The following is a 22,645-nucleotide window of genomic DNA, read 5'->3' as shown; positions in this document are numbered from 1 at the left end:
CTTCGTGCCTTGGATCATCCCTACGGGCTCCGGGCCATGGATCAACACTGGAGGCTTCGTGCCATGGATTAACACTATAGGCTCCGGGCCATGGATCATCACTGGAGGCTTCATGCCATGGATTATCGCTGGAGACGTCGGACAATTGACCATCATTAGAGGCTTCCTTCGGGGCGCTGGAACTGGTCTCACCGGACTGGGGAGACGTACTTCGGACCGCGTACTCACAGCAGGCACCGGCCTTACCGGGCTATGGTGGCGCACTGGAGGTAGAGTGTGCGGAGCAGGCACAGGGTACACTGTCTCTTGGAGGCGCACTGGAGGTCTGGAGCGCACGGCCTGCACAACCTGTCCTGGCTGGATGGTCACTGTAGCCCGGCACCGGCGGAGCGCTGGCACAGGGCGAACTGGGCTGTGCTGGGGAATGAGGGCTGCCGTGCGTAGAGCAGGCGCAAGGTAAACTGGGCCGAGGAGACGCACTGGAGACCAGATCCGTTGTGCCGGGAAACTTCTTCCTGGCTGCCGGCCAACTCTCGCCCGGCAACGCTGCGGAGCCCTTATTGGCCGCACCGGACTGTGCATGCGTATGGGCGACACCGTGCACATTTCTGCGTAACAAGGTGCTTGCTTGATCCGTCGCATCCCCATAATAAGCACGGGGAGTTGGCTCAGGTCTCCTCTCTGACTCTGCCAAACTCCCCGTGTGCCCCCCCAAAAAAAAAAAATTGTGGGGGTGCCTCTCGGCCTCATGTAGCTCCCTTAATTTTTTCTCCCAGAAACGTCGTTCTGCCTCCCACGTCCATCCTTCTCCTCGGTGCTCCAATCCCCGCTGCTTGGGCCTTGTTTGGTGGGTGGTTCTGTCATAGGCGTCGTAAGGATTGGACCAAGTCGCAGTGGGTAAAGTGCTCATCTTCTTAATTTATTAAAGAAAACACTTAAACAAAATAAACAAACGACGAAACAGTTCCGTAAGGCAACACAGGCTATACAGGAAAACAACCACCCACAAAACACAAGTGAAACAAACACAACTAAATATGGCCTCCAATTAGAGATAACGACAACCAGCTGCCTCTATTTGGAGGTCATTGCCAAAAACCCAACATAGAAATAGAAAACTAAATATAAACATAGAAATAGATAACATAGAACCTAAACCCAGAAACACACAAAACAAACACCCCCTGCCACGCCCTGCCAAACTACAATGACAAATAACCCCTTTTACTGGTCAGGACGTGACAGTATCCCTCCTTAGTCATTACAGCTACACAGAAGAATTCCTATTTGTTAGTGTGGCTTGCGACAGCACCCACATTTTAGATATTGTACAAATTATTTCAGACACATAGTGATTATTATTCTTTACAACGCTACTCCTCTTACCCTGTTTAAGCTAGAAATGCAGTTCAAACTTTAACTGACATTTTTACCACTTTCCCAAAAGTTAGACAAAAAGCTAGCGAGTATGACATCTTTTTCTGCTTCTCTGCTATTCCAATCTGAAGTCAGAAAAAAAATCTCCTACCGATCTAACGATACAGTTGTTTTAGTAACCACATTAACACTTTTTCCCCAACTTTTTCCAAACCACTGAATTTTTTACTACTTACGCAGGACTTTAGACAAAAACGTATACAGTCTGACATCCTGGTCTACTTCTCTGCTATTCAAATCCGGAATCAGAACAGAATTATCTTCTACCAATCCAAAGTTACAGCTTTTTGTCTTATTGACTGACCTTCATATGTCTCAAAGTAATGATGGACTGTCGTTTAGAGTGATGAAAAGTAGCTAGCTAACGTCAGCTAACAGCTCTCATGTCTCATCATTGAGCAGCCCAAACGGATATGTTGCTATGTATACACATGCATTTCTATGGCTAAAATGGGCCATGGGCTAGAATGGTAAAAAATCTTCTTTTTTTTTACCCATCTCCTCTTTCACCGTTTAAGCTATCAACTCCAAACCAACGTTGAGATGTTCAGACTGACCTTTCTTAGATTGCTTGTTAAAAGATTTATACTTTAAAGACTTTTTGAAATATAACCATTTAGAATTTGCATAAATTAACATGAGTTTGTATTCCTGTGGTTTGCATTCAGAGGTAGTTAATCAAAATGGTCCTGCTCCTTGGCCAATTAAGCTACAAGACCAACTTTAAAACATTCAGGCTATCCTAACTTCAAATTATTTAAAACTTGTATCAACTATAACTATATAAAGTCTTCAGAGACTACGGTGAACGTTTCATCCCATGTAGGATCTGCACCTATTTTGTACAGTTCTGGGATAATACTGACTTGCCAAATTTTCGATGTGGAAACTGTCAACTTATTGAGAAATATATGTCTGGGCTGAACATCCAGAGTAAGCAAATTGAGACATTACAGCATATCCAGAAATGTTGGTATTGACTGAAACTTGGATCTCTGGGAACATTCTGGACTCTGATATTAATGTTGAGGGTTATAATGTGTTCAGAGCTGACAGACAGGGTAGAGGCGGTGGAGTGGCTATTTTTATCAAATAAAAATAAATGTTTTGTTTCTTTGTTGAAATACATTTCCCTTGCCAAAAACTGTTGAGCCACTATCTTTAAGCCTTTGTCTGGGAAAAATGTATCCATAACTGATCTACAGTCCTCCCTGCTAACCTTTGTGCACTCGAGGAGTTAACTAGTTTGTTGTCTTCTTTTACTAAATCAGAAGTTATTATCCTGGTTGACCTAAATTGTAATTGGGAAATGCAGGCTTCAGACAATCTAAAAGACGTGTAATGTTCTAAACCTAACCCAGCTGGTGACTAAGCCTACTCGGCCCAACCCTAAAGATCCTTCAAAGTTAACTCTGATTGATCTTATTTTAACAAATACACAAGAGAAATATGTTTCTACTGGTGTCTTCGCCCAAGACATTAGTAACCATTGCCCAGTTGTTTGTGTTAGAGATGTGAGAATTCAAAAATCTGAGCCTCATGTCATCACAAAGAGGAGCTTTAAAAACTTCTTCAGTGAACAGGCTTTAATAAATGATCTTTATTTTAGTGACCTTGCTTGTATTTCAGCTATGACTGAACCTGATTGAGCTTTGAGCCTTTTGATAGATGTCTTCAATACTATTAGGGATAATCATGCTCCCTTCAAAAAAATAAGGGTAAAAGGTAGATTGAATGCCTGGTACACTCCAGAATGATCAGAAGTAATTCATAAAAGAGATGATGCTTGGGTCAAGGTCAGGAACACAGGCTTAGGCCCGGACTGGCAAGCTTTTAAGCAACTGAGGAATCATTGTGTAAGACAAATCAGAAAGGCTAAATCTTATTATTATGTAAACGCTCATTCGGATTGTAATGGGGCTAAATTCTGGAAAACTTTCAAATCCTTTTCTTTGAAGGCTTTTAACAGAAAAATATGTAAAATCAAATCAAACTTTATTAGTCACATGCACCAAGTGTAGACCTTACCGTGAAATGCTGACTTACAAGCCCTTAACCAACAGTGCAGTTCAAGAAGAGTAAAGGAAATATTCACCAAATAAACTAAAGTAAAAAATAATAAAAGGTAACACAATAAAATAACAGTAACGAGGATATATACAGTCCTGGCTGCTTTGCTAGCAATAGACAACAAGAAATCCACAGGGGCCGACCAATTGGATCCTGGTCTACTTAAGTGTGCAGCGCCCATCATTGTTGGCTCAATAACCCACATTTATTATTTTACATTGTTATCAGGAAATACTCCAAAGGTATGGAAATCAGCTCTTGTGCTGCCACTCCATAAGGACGGAGATAGTAGTGATCTTAATCATTATCGCCCCATTTCAAGGATTCCTTGTCTAGCTTAGATTCTTGATCCTTGGTAAATGTACAACTTTGCTCTTTTTTATCTGAGAAATGTATTTTCAATGTAAACCAATCAGGGTTTAGACCTGGGTATAGCACTATGACATCATCCACATTAGTTGGTAATGATCTCCTCAATCCTTTAGACACTAAAATGAAATGTGCTACTTTGTTTGTGGACCTGTCAAAAGCTTTTGACACTGTTGATCATGCTATTTTATGAAATAAGTTGTCCTTGATAGGCCTGAGCTCTGACACCTGTTCATGGTTTCATGATTATCTTAGTGATAGAACTCAGGCCATCGTGATTGATGGGTTAAGTCTGAATTTCTTGAAGTACATAAAGGTGTACCAGAGAGGTCGATTTTGGAACCTGTTCTCTTCACTATTTATATTAACACCATTGGTCAATCTGTTAAAAATTGTACATTTCATCTGTATTTGGATGATACTATTATGTATGCTATTGCCCTGACTGATGATCTGGCTGTGTCAAAACTACAGTCAGATTGTATAGCTATGCAGGAATCCCTTGCTGATTTAAAACTTGTGCGGTAAAAACGAAATACCTGTTGTTTTTAAACTCTCATAAGAGTGTTTCAGATTAACTACATGTTCACTCATTAGATGGTTCTTCAGTCGAATGTGTTTCCTCATAAAAATACTTAGGTATTTGGATTGATATGGATTTGACATTTAAAAAACATATAGATGAGCTGGTTAAGAAGCTAAGATTTAAAGTTGGCTTTTTCTACAGAAACAGATGGTGCCTTTCTCTAAGCAGTAAAAATCTGATTATTCAGTCTGTAAGGACAGACGCTGGGAGACGAGAAGCAAGTACAGGGAGTGAATATTTAATAAAAAACAGACAGGAAACAAAACATGAACAGCGTATGGACAAGGGACACATAACGACATTAATGCTGATACAGGGATCAAACTGAGGAATAGACAAATAAAGAGGAGACAATCCATAAAGTGATGGAGTCCAAGTGAGTCCAATGAAGCGTTGATGCGCGTAACGATGGTGACAGTTGTGCGTAATGATGGGCAGGCTGGCACCCTCGAGCACCAGAGAGGGCGAGCGGGAGCAGGCGTGATAGTACCCCCCTTCTACGGGAGCCACCCGGCGTCCCACCTAGGCGAGCCTGAGGGGCCGGCAAAGGCATGGGAGCCGGATGAGCCAGCTGAGGCGTGGCCCCGGACGAGCCGGCTGAGGTGTGGGAGCCGGCTGAGGCGTAGGAGCCCGACGAGCCAGCTGAGGCATCTCTGGTTCCATCGACAGCGGCACCCGGACCTGACATCACCAACCCCCCCCCCCCAAAACTCTCTGATGCTTCCAATATTGGTGTCAGCATTCTGTAAAAACAGACGCTGGGAGACGAGAAGCAAGTACAGGGAGTGAATATTTAATGAATATAAGGAATACTAAAGTTTCTAAAAGGTGTCTGTGAGTATAACAGAAGATTTCAGGCAAAACCCTGAGACTTTTTCCCATTGAAAAACAGGGGTTTAGGAATATTTTGGCACTTCCTATTGCTTCCACTAGATGTCGCCAGGCCTTTCACAGTGGTTTGAGCCTTGTAGAGCACTCAGTGAATGACAGGAGTTGAAATGCACGGGGGCCATCACCATTATGACGCCATAGGGCGGCCATGTCTGCCCCCACCTTTGGAAACGGTTTTAAAGGCAGTGAAATCATCCCCCTCGAATCTTATTGGCTCTCTTGGTGTTAGTGGCCCTGAACATTTATTTTATACAACGTTTGACATGTTTGAACGAACCTACATGCGCGAGGATTGCTTTCAGTATGAAGTGCAGAGCTGCGTTTGGAGAGAGCCATAGGACGCGCTACCAACATCAGGCTAATGGAACGTGAAGTATGGACTTTTTGACCGAAAATACATCTGTTGTGGACCTGGGATGCTTTCTGATGAAGACAACTAAAGGTAGGCGATTATTGACAATATTATTGAAGATGAGATGGTTCATACTGTTGCATCCAAGATGGCGCCGAGCACTGTATATTAGCTGATTTTCTGAGTATCGCATCTCCTTTTATCGCAAAGTGTGATTACCCAGTAAAGTTAATTTAAAATCTGGTATGACGGGTGTTCTCAAGAGATATTCATCTATAAATGTTAGATTGACAATATACATTTAAAAAATCGTTATAGTATAGCAATTTATTGAAACGAAGCATTGTTTCATCGGGACGCTTTTGAGGGGTAGGTAGTCAACGTCAGACAGAGATGTAAAATGCTGTTTTTATATATAAATATGACCTTTATTGAACAAAAGAATGCATGCATTGTATAACATGATGTCCTAGGGGTGCCATCTGATGAAGTTTGTAAAAGGGTTAGTGCTACATTTAGCTGTTTAGTGATAAGTGGTTGGTTGGTGGGTGGGTTGGTTTTTTGAATATAATGAATAAACAGACAGGAAACAAAACACAAACAGCGTCTGGACAATGGACACATGACAACATTAATGCTAACACGAGGATCAAACTGAGGAATAGACAGATAAAGAGGAGGCAATCAATAAAGTGACGGAGTCCAGTTGAGTCCAATGAAGCGGCTGATGCGCGTAACAATGGTGACAGGTGTGCATAATGATGGGCAGCCTGGCGCCCTCAAGCGCCAGAGAACACAGTCTACCTTTCTATCTGTTCTTGATTATGGTAATATTATTTATCAAAGTGCAGCTCCTAAATTGGAATGGAAATGGTGCTCCACCAAACTGGAAGTCTTCCGACTAGCTTGGAAAGACAGTACTGTACAATATCGAAGAGCCCTCACTGCTGCTCGATCATCCTGTTTTACTCACCTAATTGAGGGGAATAAGAACAATCCAAAATGTATTTTTGATAATGTTGCAAAGCTAACTAAAAAGCAGCATTCGACAAGAGAGGATAGGTTTCACTTTTTCAATGAAAAGATCATGATCATTAGAAAGCAAATTACGGACTGCTCTTTGAGGAGGTCAGAGACCTGGCCGTGTGGTGCCAGGATAACAACTTCTCCCTGTATGTGATCAAAAACAAAGGAGATGATTGTGGACTACAGGAAAAGGAGGACGAGCATGCCCCCATTCTCATCAACGGGGCTGTAGTGGAGCAGGTTGAGAGCTTCAAGTTCCTCGGTGTCCACATCACCAACAAACTATCATGTTCCAAACACACCAAGGCAGTCGTGAAGAGGGCACGACAAAGCCTATTCCCCTCAGGAAACTGAAAAGATTTGGCATGGGTCCTCAGATCCTCAAAAAATTCTACAGCTGCACCATCGAGAGCATCCTGACTGGTTGCATCACCGCCTGTAACAGCAATTGCTTGGCCTCCGACCGCAAGGCACTACAGAGGGTAGAGCGTACGGCCTAGTACATCACTGGGGCCAAGCTTCCTGCCATCCAGGACCTCTATACCAGGCGGTGTCAGAGGAAGGCCCTAGAATTTGTCAAAGACTCCAGCCACCCTAGTCATAGACTGTTCTCTCTGCTACCGCACGGCAAGCTGTACCGGAACGCCAAGTCTAGGTCCAAAAGGCTTCTTAACAGCTTCTACCCCCAAGCCATTAGACTCCTGAACAGCTAATCAAATGGCTACCCAGACTATTTGCATTGCCCCCCCCCCCCTTTTACACCGCTGCTACTCTCTGTTTATTATCTATGCATAGTCACTTTAACTCTACCTATGTGTACATATTACCTCAATTACCTCGACTAATCGGTGCCCAAGCACATTGACTCTGTACCGGTACCCCACTGTATATAGCCTCACTACTGTTATTTTACTGCTGCTCTTTAATTATTTGGTACTTTTATTTTTTATTTATCTATTTTTTACTTAACACTTATTTTTCTTACAACTGCAGTGTTGTTTAAGGGTTTGTATGTAAGCATTTCACTCATGTGACGAATAAAATTTGATTTGATTTGATCTGCATATTTCTCCAAAGCTCAGTTGTCCTGAGTCTGCACAGAATTACGAGGACCTAGGATCAATGGAGACACTCAAGTTTTTTAATCCTGTATCTCTTGACACATTCATGAAAATAGTCATGGCCTGCATACTGGACCTTATTTCAACTAAACTACTGAAAGAGCTACTTCCTATGCTTGGCCCTCCTATGTTGAACATAATAAATGGCTCCCTGCCCACCAGATGTGTACCAAACTCACTAAAAGTGGAAGTAATAAAGCCTCTCTTGAAAAAGCCAAACCTTGACCCGGGAAATGTAAAAAAACGATTGTCCTATATCGAATCTGCCCTTCCTCTCAAAAATTTTAGAAAAAGCTGTTGCGCTGCAACTCACTGCTTTCCTGAAGACAAATAATGTATATGAAATGATTCGGTCTGATTTTAGACTGAGATTGCACTTGTGAAGGTGATAAATTACCTTTTAATTGCATCAGACCAAGACTCTGGATCTGTCATCGTGCTCCTAGACTTAAGTGCTGCTTTTGACACCATCAATCACCACATTCTTTTGGAGAGATTTGGTCTACGTGGACAAGTTCTGTCCTGGTTTAGATCTTATCTGTCGGAAAGATATCAGTTTGTCTCTGTGGATGGTTTGTCCTCTGACAAATCAATTGTACGTTTTGGCATTCCTCAAGGTTCCGTTTTAGGACCCCTATTGTTTTCACTATATATTCTACCTCTTGTTGATGTCATTCGGAAATACAATGTCAACTTTCACTGCTATGCGAACGACACACATGTTTCGATGAAACATGGTGAAGCCCAAAATTGCCTACCCTGGAAGCCTGTGTTTCAGACATAAGGAAGTGGATGGCGGCAAATGTTTTCGTTTTAAACTTAGACATAACAGAGATGCTAGTTCTAGGTCCCAAGAAACAAAGAGATCTGCTGTTGGATCTAACAATTAATCTTGATGGTTGTAATGTCGTTTCAAATAAAACTGTCAAGGACCTCTGTGTTACTCTGGACACTGATCTCTCTTTTGACAAACATATCAAGAATATTTCAAGGACAGCTTTTTTCCATCTTCGTAACATTGCAAAAATCAGAAACTTTCTGTCCAAAAATTATGCAGAAAAGCTAATCCATGCTTTTGTCGCCTCTAGATTAGACTACTGAAATGCTATACTCTCCAGCTACCCGGGTAAAGCACTAGAATCCTGCTAGAATCCTGACTAGAACCCCAAAATGTGATCATATTACTCCAGTGCTAGCATTGGCTTCCTGTTAAGGCTAGGGCTGATTTCAAGGTTGTACTGCTAACCTACAAAGCATTACATGGACTTGCTCCTTCCTATCTCTCCGATTTGGTCCTGCCGTACATACCTACACGTGCGCTACGGTCACAAGGCCTCCTTATTGTCCATAGAATTTCTAAGCAAACAGCTGGAGGGAGGGCTTTCTCCTATAGAGCAACATTTTTATGGAATGGTCTGCCTATCCATATGAGAGATGCAGTCTCGGTCTCGACCTTTAAGTCATTACTGAAGACTCATCTCTTCAGTAGGTCCTATGATTGAGTGTAGTCTGGCCCAGGTGTGTGAAGGCGAACGACAAGGCACTGGAGCGACGAACCGCCATTGCTGTCTCTGCCTGGCCGTCTCCCCTCTCTCCACTGGGATTCTCTGCCTCTGACACTAGTCACTGGCTTACTAGTGCTCTTCCATGCCGTCCTTAGGAGGGGTGCGTCACAGACGTGATCTTCCTGTCCGGTTGTGCGCCCCTCGGGCTCGTACACTGGAGGAGATCTTCGTGGGCTATGCGTAGCCTTGTGTCAGCATAGTAAGTTGGTCTGTTGATATCCCTTTAGTGGTGTGGGGGCTGTGCTTTGGCAAAGTGGGTGGGGTTATATCCTGCCTGGTTGGCCGTGTCCGGGGGTAACGTCGGACAGAGCCACAGTGTCCCCCGACCCACCCCTGGTATCAACTTAAACTCTATTAATTAGCATAAAATAATCCACCAACAGCAACTCTTGAACCGTTGAAGCTAGAGACACCAAATGACGTAAATGCAAACCAACTTTCACATGTTCAGGCTATTCTAACTTAAAATTCCTTAAAACGTTTCTAAACTAAAACGATACACATTTGCATAAATTAGCATAGAATAACCTACCAACAGTAACTCTTGAACCGTTCAAGCTAGAAACACCAAAACAACTTCCACATGTTCAGGCTATCATATCCACTGACACAAAAATACTTTTCAAGAGCTGAAGCAAGTCACATAATTTTTCTTCATGCAAAATTGACATCTAGTTTATAAATGCTATTTAATAAACTGCAAAGGGATATAACAAAATGCAGAATCAATGACTTCGCTTATTTTGATAAACAACATGAAATAACTTGTCTGATTCAATAAGAAAGCTAAAGTTATATATGTGTTTTTTGGTTGTTGAGTCAATTAGAGTTAGACCATGCCAATTTTAAGTTTATCTTATAAAAAAAGAGATAATAATAATAATATACAGTTGAAGTCAGAAGTTTACATGCACCTTAGCCAAATACATTTAAACTCAGTTTTTTACAATTCTTGGCATTTAATCCCAGTAAAAATGCTCTGTTTTAGGTCAGTTGGGATCACCACTTTATTTTAAGAATGTGAAATGTCAGAATAATAGTGGGAGAATGATTTATTTCAGCTTTTATTTCTTTCATCACATTCCCAGTGGGTCAGAAGTTTACATACACTCAATTAGTCTTTGGTTTTAACTTGGGTCAAATATTTTGGGTAGCCTTCCACAAGTTTCCCACAATAAGTTGGGTGGATTTGGGCCCATTCCTCCTCACAGAGCTGGTGTAACTGAGTCAGCTTTGTAGGCCTCCTTGCTCGCACACGCTTTTTCAGTTCTGTCCACACATTTTCTATAGGATTGATGTCAGGGCTTTGTGATGGCCACTCCAATACCTTGACTTTGTTGTCCTTAAGCCATTTCGCCACAACTTTGGAAGTATGCTTGGGGTCAATGTCCATTTGGAAGACCCATTTCCGACCAAGCTTTAACTTCCTGACTGATGTCTTGGTGTTGCTTCAATATATCCACATAATTTTCCTGCCTCATGATGCCATCTATTTTGTGAAGTGCACCAGTCCCTCCTGCAGCAAAGCACCCCCACAACATGATGCAGCCACCCCGGTGCTTCACGGTTGGGATGGTGTTCTTCGGCTTGCAAGCCTCACCCTTTTTTCCTCCAAACATAAGAATGGTGATTATGGCCAAACAGTTCTATTTTTGTTGCATCAGAGCAGACGACATTTCTCTAAAAAGTACGATCTTTGATCCCCTTGTGCAGTTGCAAACCGTAGTCTGGCTTTTTTATGGCGGTTTTGGAGCAGTGGCTTCTTCCTTGCTGAGCGGCCTTTCAGGTTATGTTGATATAGGACTCGTTTTACTGTGGATATAGATACTTTTGTACCTGTTTCCTCCAGCATCTTCACAAGGTCCTTTGCTGTTGTTCTGGGATTGATTTGCACTTTCTGTACCAAAGTACGTTAATCTCTAGGAGACAGAACGCGTCTCCTTCCTGAGCGTTATGACGGCTGTGTGGTCCCATGGTGTTCATACATGCGTACTATTGTTTGTACAGATGAACGTGGTAGGTGTTTGGAAATTGCTCCCAAGGACTTCTGGAGGTCTACATTTTTTTGTCTGAGGTCTTGGCTGATTTATTTAGATTTTTCCATGATGTCAAGCAAAGAGGCACTGAGTTTGAAGGTAGACCTTGAAATGCATCAACAGGTACAACTCCAATTGACTCAAATGATGTCAATTAGCCTAACAGAAGCTTCTAAAGCCAGGACATCATTTTCTGGAATTTTCCAAGCTGTTTAAAGGCACAGTCAATTTAGTGTATGTTAACTTCTGACCCACTGGAATTCTGATGTAGTGAATTATAAGTGAAATTATCTGTCTGTAAACAATCGTTGGAAAAAATGTATTGTGTCATACACAAAGTAGATGTCCTAACCGACTTGCCAAAACCAGTTTGTTAAAAAGAAATGTGTGGAGTGGATGAAAAACGAGTTCTAATGACTCCAACCTAAGTGTATGTAAACTTCCGACTTAAACTGTATATATATATGTGTGTGTGTGTGCGTGTGTGTGTGTGTTATTTCAGAGTATTTAGGCAAGTTAACTGGCTAACTGTTCAATTGCATAGCTGGGATGCACATTGCTCAGTTAATAGACAAGCCAGCTCAACTTCAGGGCGGGCTTTCGCGCGTGAGGAGCAGCGGGTGAGAGTGGAGGAGAGGGAAAAGCAGAGCGCGCGGCCGGAAAAATGTGGGGCTCGTCCTAAAACCTGACGTCAGCAGACACGAGCTTTAATAACATCCCCAGTCCCAGTCCCAGACAGTGGTCCTCGCGGAGGAGATGACAACTAGAAGATTGCCTGGGACTTGTGGAGTGCGAAATATTTTGTTTTTAGTAAAGGAATAATTCTGGGTTCAATGAATTTACAATACCTAACCAGTGATGAGCTGGCTGCTAAAGTGGATTCTTATAGCAGCAGGGATTCAACAGGTGAGAAAGTGCCATTATAATACTTTTTTAGCAACACATGGTTTAAGCCTTATTTACCAAATCTATTTCTTTCTGAAGTGCCAGATCTGATTCATGATTTATTTAGAATAGAATAGTATTATTGATGCTTCCAGTAAATTCGCCGTGTATTCGCAAGTTATCCCTCCATTTGTAAGTTGTACTTTACTGCCACCATGTGGTTATGTGGAGTCATGTTTTGCATTTTACTCCAGATTCAAGAACTTCTTGGACAGTACTGTAATAGCATGGAATCAACAAACATCAAATAGTATGTTTCTAGTTTAATTTGGCCCTATCCGCCAAGTTAGGAGAGGTTTTTCATTAATTCAATACTTCACACGTTAAAACTGCTCACACAGTCTCAAAATGTCTGGCCTCAAACATAAGTTATATCACTCACACTGCATCTAAATGGGAGAGAAAAAACAACTGCTTACACAAGGAGATGAAGGTGAGAGTCTATGATGCTCTATGTTGATTTGACCAGAGTTGTGCTCACGGTCTACCCTCAACATTCAGCTTGCACTTTCTCAACCTGACAACAGACTGCATGTGTGACACAACATTGGTCATTTCACCCAGGTTTGGCAGGGGTTAGAGGTCAGATCAGTTGAACACTCCACATCTGTGGAAAGAAAGTTCCAAGTTTCTTATCTGACCTATATGGCAGTATTGTCAAGGTCACATTAGATGTCAATCAAGATATTTGATAAACCATTTATCACTTTTTTCATTCCCAGATGCCCAAACAGCATTTGATGTTATGTCTGCTTGAGGTCACATTGGTCACAAGGTTACACAAAGGTCACACAAAAGGTCAAGGGGTTATAAGTCTGAACAGGTGATGGTATTCACAGTAATCTCAATAGCAGTTTTGGCTGTCTAGATATGATGGGGGTAAGGAACAATAAAACTTTGTATACACGTACATAAACCGACAAGCACAAAGCTTCTCAGCTCAACAGAAAACCCAGTTCACATTCATGTTATGCAATATGCATATATATATGGATTTTAAGATTTTTTTTGTATTCTCTTCATCCAATTTCCCTTCATTTTTAGATGAAAAAGCTACGTGGAGACAATAAACTGTTATGGTCATGATCAGTTGTTGTCCGTGTATTTTTCATTACCTTGTGAAACACCCCCAGAACGCCCTTTATTGCTAAAAGTGGCACGTTGGCTGAATCCCAAATGGCACCCTATTCCGAAATAGTGCACTATATAGGGAACAGGGTGCCATCTGGGATGTAACCGTGTTCTCTGATGTTGTTGTGTAATGACTGAGCCTGATGACAGCTGACTACTGCTTCAGCGGCAGATCCCCTGGGTACTGGCTCTCTGGTACACCCATGATTAAATCTCATTTATCTGCATTAAACATCCTATGCGCTCAATGGATTTACTATTTATTACTATAATTATATTTGAAAACCGTGAAGGCAACTGATGGGCTGCCAAGAACAAGCTTAGGAAAACAAAAATAGCATGATTACATTTACATTTAATTAATTGCAGATTAATTGTGTCTGTATTACCTAGCTGGATCAGAAGCTCTTTGACTTTTATGATATTAATATAAACATGTTGAGGTTGAAATGTAATTAGAGAGGTTTAATACAGAATAAGAGCCTGCAGTAACCTGCATGGGAATCTCCAAGAAAAGTTAATTTAGCACTGTTGGTCGGCCCATACTGGAGGCAGCGGTTGCTGTTATGACAGCATCAACATTAGTTACAATTGTTTTCATTGAGACGGTTTCCTGGACACAGATTAAGCCTAGTCCTGGACTAAAAAGCCCTAATCTGTGTCTGGGAAACCAGCCCCAAAAAGTTCCCTACAAAAAATCTGTTTGTTGAATGTTCAGACATCAGAAATGAAAGTTTGGCCCTCAGACGTTAGGCATAAAAGGCAGGGCCAAAGTAGAGTGTCTCGTTCACAAAATATGACATTTTAAAGTAGGCCATTAGGCGATCTGGCTACTCCATGTGTAATAATGGGTTATGGAACACTCTGTGTCCTGACTCACACGAGGAAGTCCTGCTCTTATAATGTGAGGCCAAGACTGAGAATCATTTTTGGAGTTATAAATACTGAGCCAGTCTGAGCCAGCGGACGAGACAGTTTCCTCTGTAGGGACTTCAACAGTCTGGATCCAAGACCAAATGCCATTTGTTTGGTTGTAAAACTCTTCCTAGTGGTTTGTTCAGACAGCACATCTGTTTTGAGTGCTTTAAAAAAAGGGGTGTTTTTCATTTGATCACACACACAAAAATTTGGTTTCTGATCTTGGCATAAATATATACAGTTTGTACAGGCAATATTCATGGGGTGAAATGTTGGACACGTTTTATTGTATTGTCACGTCAGCTGTGAAAATACTTTTATATGTTCAAAAGAACTATGAAAAATGGCCTACAGGCAGAATATTGTGTAGACAGGGGAACAAAAAGTACTTTGACTAATCAGCGTCATATTGATGAAATCATTTTGATTTCATATTCTTTCTTGTACCTCCCTTACCCTGTTAATCAACCTTGTTGTTGTTGTACAATCCGAACAAGAAGGTCAGCCAGACCTTTTAGCACATTCAGGAGGTGCAACACTTATCTAGCCAAATAGGGGATTTGGGTCTATTAGTTCTTAGGCCAATATAGGACATGTTGGAAATAAAAAAGATTAAGGACATGAAGCTAATTACAACGTTGATCCTTGGGGCAACAGCCTATTATTCCCCTGTAACAGTTGCTACGTCAACTTAGCAACAGTATTTTGGGTGGCACTTATATAATGTGATTGTGATACAGGTGATCCACGTGCTAACAAGTACATGTGCTTCACAGGAGGTTGGTGCCACCTTAATTGGGGAGGACGGGCTCGTGGTAATGGCTGGAGCGGAATGGAGGAACGGTATCCATGTGTTTGATGCCATTCCATCTACTCCATTCCAGACATTATTATGAGCCGTCCTCCCCTCAGCAGTCTCCACTGATTGTGCTTTTAATTGTCCTAGACATGGAAACCTACACAGATAACATACTGTACATCTTTGATGCTTTAGGAATGTCTGTTCTCTACTTACATGGTTTATTGTGTTACCAAAAGTCATAGCGTTTGACCATAGAAAACTAAAATATGTATTATGTATATCAAAGTGCATAACACTAACTCCTCCCTTTCCCTCTCATCTAGGCCTACTCCCAGACCCAGAATTCCTCTGCCATGCTGCCCCTAGCAGAATCCACAGACCTAGAGCCATACAACCGGACCCAGTACTGCCACTGGCCCTGTGAGTGCTCCCTGGTCCCCCCTTCCTGCCCTTCAGGGGTGAGCTTGCTCATGGATGGCTGTGACTGCTGCAAGGCCTGCGCCAGGCAGGTGGGGGAGGAGTGCAACGAGGCAGACACTTGCGACTACCATAAGGGACTGTACTGCGATTACAGCTCAGACAAGCCTAGGTACGAAAAAGGAGTGTGTGCATGTAAGTGTCATTTACCACACATACTCTAACATACTAAAGACACCAATCATGATTAAAGGAATAATCCACTCAAAAACTATATTTTGATATTTGTTTCGTTAGTTCAGTGCTGATGCAGTCCCAAAATATTTTGCATGTCAGCAATCTGGTTTTCAAGATATCAAATTGTAACTTCCCACATTATCATGATGATGTGGCAAGTTACAATTTGCTTCTTGAAAGTACTATATATTGAAAACCTGATTGCTGACATACAAAACATTTTGGGACTGTATCAGCAGTGGACTAATGAAACAAATACCAAAAGATGGGTAAAATGAATGTGAAACCTAATGTCATGACATGTTTGTTTTTGTTCAGATAACAGTAAAAACAGTCTGCTACATTACATTGTTATCATTACCTTATTCACTGTGTATCTCTCTGTGATGTAAGACTGCTGTCCTGATCTTCTTTGCCAGATATGGTTGGCACGGGCTGCGAGCATGACGGTGTGATCTACCGGAATGGGCAGAGCTTCAAACCCAGCTGTAAATACCAGTGTCTGTGTGTGAACGGGGCCATCGGGTGTGTGTCCCTGTGTACAGACTCCCAGCCCCCCCGGGTTTGGTGCCAGAACTCGAGGAGGGTCAAGATCCCCGGACGCTGCTGTGAACAGTGGATCTGTGACGAGCCCAAGAAGGGGAGGAAGACTGCTCCAAGACATGCAGTGGAAGGTAGGACACAGATCCATCAATCAATCAAACAACTGATCATGCAATCAGTCAGTCAGTCAGTCAATCAATTAATCAGTGGTGGCTGGTGTCACTTCAGATAGGAGTACAGGCTCATTGTAATGGCTGGAATGGAATAAATGGAACCGTTTCAAACACATTGTTACCATTAGTGATTGAGAAATAGTCCATGTGTTCAATACCATTCCATTCCAGTCATTACATGGATAGAGTCCCGTGTATTGAGAATTTTGTACCACTAATAACCATGGTAATATTGAGCAATTCTTTGAGAATTGTGAAGCAAAATAGTTTGAGGACATTGCTTCATAGTAGTTGACAGGTAGTACTGCTGTTGCAGCAGTAGTTGTGTGGGATCTTTCAACACTATCAGCGGTGGACTAGGGTGTGAATGTAGGTTGTTACTCCAGGGGGGAGAAGAGGTGCAGCTGTGTGTAAGAGAAGACCAAACTCTTTTCCTGTACACTCTCTCGCCCTCATTCTCACTGTTACTTTTAGGTTGTTCCAGTGCTCAGTGATCTTGTCCAGTAGTGTGCAAAGCCAAAAGGGAACTTAGATGTACTAGAGCAAGTCCATAAACAAACATTGACAGTAGAATGGCCTTACTGAAGAGCACAGTGACTGTTCCAGCAAGTCAGTTCGTCAAATTTCTGCCCTGCTAGAGCTGCCCCGGTCAACTGTAAGTGCTGTTATTGTGGAGTGGAAACGTCTAGGAGCAACAATGGCTCAGCCGCTAAGTGGTAGGCCACACAAGCTCACAGAACGGGACCGCCGAGTGCTGAAGCGCATAAAAATCATCTGTCTTTGGTTGCAACACTCACTAACTACTTCCAAACTGCCTCTGCAAGCAGCATCAGCACAAAAACTTTTTGTTGGGCGCTTCATGAAATGGGTTTCCATAACCGAGCAGCCGCACTCAAGCCTGAGATCACCTTGCGCAATGCCAAGCGTCGGCTGGAGTGGTGTAAAGCTTGCCGCCATTGGACTCTGGAGCAGTGGAAATGCGTTCTCTGGAGTGATGAATCACGCTTCACTATCTGGCAGTCCAACGGACAAATCTACCTGCCCCAATGCATAGTGCCATCTGTAAGGTTTGGTGGAGGATGAATAATGGTCTGGGGCTGTTTTTCATGGTTTGGGCTAGACCCCTTAGTTCCAGTGAAGGGAAATCTTAACGCTACAGCATACAATGACATTCTAGACAATTCTGTGCTTCCAATTTTGTGGCAACAGTTTGGGGAAGGACCTTTCCTGTTTCAGCATGACAATGCCCCCGTGCACAAAGCGAGGTCCATACAGAAATGGTTTGTCGAGATCGGTGTGGAAGAACTTGACTGGCCTGCGCAGAGCCCTGACCTCAACCTCATCGAACACCTTTGGGATGAATTTGGAATGCCGACTGCGAGCCAGGTCTAATCGCCCAACATCAGTGCCAGACATCACTAATGCTCTTGTGGCTGACTGGAATCAAGTCCCCGCAGCGATGTTCCCACATCTAGTGGAAAGCCTTCCCAGAAAAGTGGAGGCTGTTATAGCAGCAAAGGGGGGGACCAACTCCATATTAATGCCCATGATTTTGGAATGAGATGTTTCACGAGCAGGTGTCCATATACTTTTGGTCATGAAGTGTATGAGTGTATTAGGTCCAGTTTTGATGAATAATGTCTATAAAGCACTTCTGTCACTGCCCATATTCAATTGTATTCTCTCTCTCTCTCTCTCTCTCTCTCTCTGTCTCTCTCTCTGTCTCTGTCACTCTCTCTGTCTCTGTTGACATAGTTGTTCCTGTTGAGGCTCAGGGCCGGAGCAGGAACTGTGTGATCCAGACAACCTCCTGGAGTATCTGCTCTAAGACTTGTGGTCGAGGTCTGTCCCTGCGTGTCTCTAATGCCAACGACAGGTGTGAGATGGTAAAAGAGTCCCGCCTCTGCAACATACGGCCCTGTGAGGTGGACATCACCAAGCACATCAAGGTACATGTACAGAGTATGTGTATGCATACACACGTTTACACACACATATGGACACGGACACACATGCATGCATAGAGGTCATATGTTTGTTTGTTATGATTTCTATATTGAAGAGTTCACATTGCTAAAAAGACCACATTCCCAAGATTCTAGGAACATTACAAAGAAAATATCAATAGCATTGATTTAATCATTTAACTTGTCCTCTTTCTCTCTCTTATCTCTCAGCCAGGGAAGAACTGTATGAACATCTACAGAGAAGAGCAGCCAAAAAACTTTACCATCTCAGGCTGTGTCAGTAAGAAGTCGTACAGGCCTAAATACTGTGGGGTCTGCGTGGCCACGGACCATCGCTGCTGCATTCCCTACAAGTCCAAGACCATCCACGTGGAGTTTGTGTGTCCCAACGGGGCCGTGTTCACCTGGCAAGTCATGTGGATCAACGCCTGCTTCTGTAACCTCAGCTGCAAGAACCCCAATGATATCTTCGCCGAGCTGGAGAATTACTACGGCTACCCTGAGATTGTGAACTGAGACATTTCAATATAAGCCATACGCTTATTATGGGCTCTATTTAATCAGATCTGCTTAGCCAACATCCGCATAGCGGTTGTTTTGATGGTGTTAGAGGTGGAACTGCTTTAGAGCTGTCAATCCACAAGTGGCTCCCGGCATTATACCTAAAGCGGACATTGCCATTGGCTGCGCGGAGTCACATGAACAGCCACTGGAATGTGAGATGTAATCTACACCTCAATTATGATTATAGAAATGCGTATTATTTAGTTTAATGATTTTAAATTTGAGCGTCATTATTTCTATATAGCCTACACTTTCTCCTTCTGAACTTCTAACAGGAGTGTGGCGGGTGTGGATTTGTGCCAATGTGTAGCTGCTCACCGATTTGCAGTTCGACCTCTGAAACATCCACTATGCAGGTGTCTGCCATCGCTGGTTAATGCCTGATCTGATTGAATCTAGGCCTAAGCCTCCATCTACCCCTATTTTCACTTCCTTTTCACTTTCTCAATGTTTTTTGGTTTGTCAGACCTTCAGAAACTCTGTTATATGTGATTTTATTTTATACATAGAGGCCGGTATTCAATCTAAGGCACGTTTTAGAACAGCGCTCCATACAGAAGACAGTCCGCCTTTTAAAGGCAATTTCCCCGGCATTCGCAGAGATGGTATTCAGTCTCTAGATCGTCCATTGGCTCGAATTCCAGACAAAGTATTTTTCTTACAAGGGGATCTTTCTTTTGCTTTTTTTCCTATTGGAAAAATGTGTAAATCAATGTTTTTGTGTTTTTTAAGCTCGTCTTTATGGTCTGTACATGGTTGCTTTCGGAAATAGTTTATTGACTTACAAGTAAACCAAGTGTGTGAAATATTTTAGTTATAATTTATTGAAGTACATTTTGAATACTAAATGATTGAACAAATTGTTTGTCATACAGGTATTTTTATATTCACAGTAACAAGTTTCATGAAATCTCGTTCATGCTCATGTAAAGATTGATTTGATGGAGTGGCTCTGAATTGAGTAATGAGTAAGAGATGAAGTGAGATGCTACTATAGAATGCATGTGCTATATATATGGTTAAAGATCCTGTGGAATCATTTGATCTTACAATCATTCAAAATGACAACACCAGGACAAAAAGTTATAGGTTTTTAATAAATACAAATTGATATGCTATATTTAATGCTTCTCATCTACAGCATTAGGCAGTTATGTATCTTTATAAAGCGATGGAGGCCGGTGTTCTACAAAGCCGGCAAGTGTTGCTGTCATGCACGTAAGAGTGGGAGAGGGTTTTTGATAAGCTCTATGGCTAACTGGGATCTTTATATTACATCATGTGGATCGGCTTGACTTTCTCAAATCCATCACAACAAAGGAGCCTTAATAAGTCCGAGGGTCTCCATGGCACATTATCTTTGTTCTGCCGTGATTGCATAGAAATAATCATTTACATACACAAGAAGAAATATCCAAAAGAACAATTTTGCCTGAAGCCATGATCTGTTAATAAAGCAACATTATGTGTTTGTTTGATTAATGAAAGGATCATCTCATGAAATGTTCTACAATACATCCAGAAGAATGTTAACTTTAGATGAAAGACATCCTAAAAGAGAGGGATCATTACAGGAATGTTGTGTGTACATGATTCTTTTCAATTCCCTCCTTTCCAAAGTTTCAAAGACCAATAGCAATTTGAGAAGATAAAAGACGCCATATGTTTGTTTTTTATCCACTTGCCTACCTATTCTTCCGCCACTTCTCTCCTGTATCCCACAGTACATTAATCATAACATTGAAAAGTTAACGATGAACAATTAGAAAGTCATTTAGTCAGGTACACATTTGAGAAAGCTGTATCATATGTAATAAAGAACTATAGACAAAAAAAACCAAACAGAACTGTCATGATGATAGATTTAAACAAACTCCTGTATTAAGTACTGGTTCTGCAGCCACAGCTTTCTCCCACATTCTCCGTTGCGCTGTGTCACTCTGCTGCGTTGCCACTAACAACTAGATATTCCACCTGACTCGGCAGATGGGAAGGGATCCGTTTATTTCAGAATACGTTTTTCCCTCTAAGGAATTTCCTTCATAATGCAGTAGTATATACTTGCATAGCCTTACACACACACACAACCTCTTCGCATAACTCTTTGGCATAGAGACATTCTCTAGTTGTGTGTTTGTAGGTGTGGTTAGTGGCAGCGCAGCAGGAACCAGGGGGCCAGAGGTTAAAGGTTGAGTGTCATGTAAGGGTCATCTAGCAGGACACTTCGGTGGACTTGAGCGCGGTGCTGCTGTTCGCTGTGCCTTCCATACTGTCCGTGTGGGAGCGGCCACGCTTCTCGTTGGTGTGAGACCGGCTCCTGTTTCCCTCGTTGGTGTGAGACCGGCTCCTGTTGCCATCCATGGAGTGGATGCTGGAGCCGGATGCAGTGCGAGAGCGGACCAGTCTGGTCATGCTGGCGGCGGGCACTGAGGAAAGGAGGAGGAAGAGGAGACAAGGTTCAAGATCCATTCACACACTGTGTTCATGGTCAACTGAATTCTGATTGTGGGCAAAATATTTCATATTTATATTTCATAATCATTATAGAACAGGTTAACTGGCATCCTGTTGTTATCTGAAGGTGCAGTTACTAATCTCACCCACCAGGTGGCAGGCAAACTCATTCTTACAGGTTGACGTGAACACCCACGTTTATTTTGCAAACAGTAATAGGGTAACCAGACTTTTATGTTTCTACATAGTTAATTAAATACTTGTTAATATAATTACTGGTCAGCGTTGGTTACACAGAGAGTGTTTGTTGGAGTGTGTACTTACTGTAGCCCATTCCCTGAATGAAGTACTTGAAGGCCTCTGTCAGCTTTGCAGGCTGTTGGGTGAGCAAAGGAAAGTTAGCAACTTGTTTCCCTGGTATTATCCACATAATGACATATCAACAGACAGATTCATGTCCTATCCTACAAACTGTGATAATGAGAGGCATATGTATGACAGCTGTTGTAGCAGCAGGTGCTGAGCTGGTATTAGCTCTCCAGACCCGACGTTATGTGCCTCATTGCTACTGTCACTAATGCTCTTAAATCAAGCTGCCGTTGTAATAACCCCCTAATGATTATCCCTTTGCCACCCCACCTCACCTGCGTGAACGCGTTAACAAGTTAGAAACGCACCTGGTCAACCATGGGCAGGCCTCCGCAATCCGCCATCTGGATAAAATAAAAATAAAGAAGGCCATGAGATTATGGTCCGTTAACACGTTATTCAAGAGGGCAGAGTTAAGGTATCAGGTTAGCAGTGGTACGACATTAGTCACCCCCCATTACACAAAACAGCCTCCCATTTAACACTTCCTCAACGTGAAACAAGTGTTTTCCATCAGCCTCTGGACAGTTAACAGTTTAGCGTCTGCAAAACGTGCTCATTTCAGGGCTTTACAGAACGCATTAGGTCCCAGCCAGGGGCGTGAATGTCATAGGTAGGCCAGACAGGAAGGATTGTGACCTGGGTCATGTTTATCAGGAGCCAAACCGAGGT

General features: G+C 42.4%; 2 protein-coding genes across 3 annotated transcripts in view; one reads left to right on the top strand and one right to left on the bottom strand.

Annotated features, from left to right (window-relative positions):
- The first annotated feature begins 12,139 nt into the window (after positions 1-12,139).
- LOC106570416 (CCN family member 4) lies at positions 12,140-20,632 on the top strand. Its single transcript, XM_014142718.2, has 5 exons — positions 12,140-12,359; positions 15,573-15,861; positions 16,323-16,577; positions 18,375-18,568; positions 18,797-20,632. Exons 1-5 carry the CDS (start codon positions 12,312-12,314, stop codon positions 19,100-19,102), a joined length of 1,092 nt encoding a protein of 363 aa, XP_013998193.1. The 5' UTR covers positions 12,140-12,311; the 3' UTR covers positions 19,103-20,632.
- LOC106570415 (protein NDRG1) overlaps positions 20,229-22,645 on the bottom strand; it is a 22,743-nt gene continuing 20,326 nt past the window's right edge. For both annotated transcript variants that reach the window (XM_014142716.2, XM_014142717.2), the window contains 3 exons: positions 22,282-22,317; positions 21,929-21,980; positions 20,229-21,576 (listed from right to left, as the gene is read on the bottom strand). In XM_014142716.2, coding sequence (XP_013998191.1) covers positions 21,362-21,576; positions 21,929-21,980; positions 22,282-22,317 — 303 coding nt within the window. In that variant the 3' untranslated portion in view covers positions 20,229-21,361. The remainder of the gene's footprint in view (positions 21,577-21,928; positions 21,981-22,281; positions 22,318-22,645) is intronic.

Source organism: Salmo salar, chromosome ssa14, assembly GCF_905237065.1.
Source record: "Salmo salar chromosome ssa14, Ssal_v3.1, whole genome shotgun sequence".
Lineage (NCBI taxonomy): Eukaryota > Metazoa > Chordata > Actinopteri > Salmoniformes > Salmonidae > Salmo > Salmo salar.
This window is presented reverse-complemented; position numbering and strand designations above follow the sequence as displayed.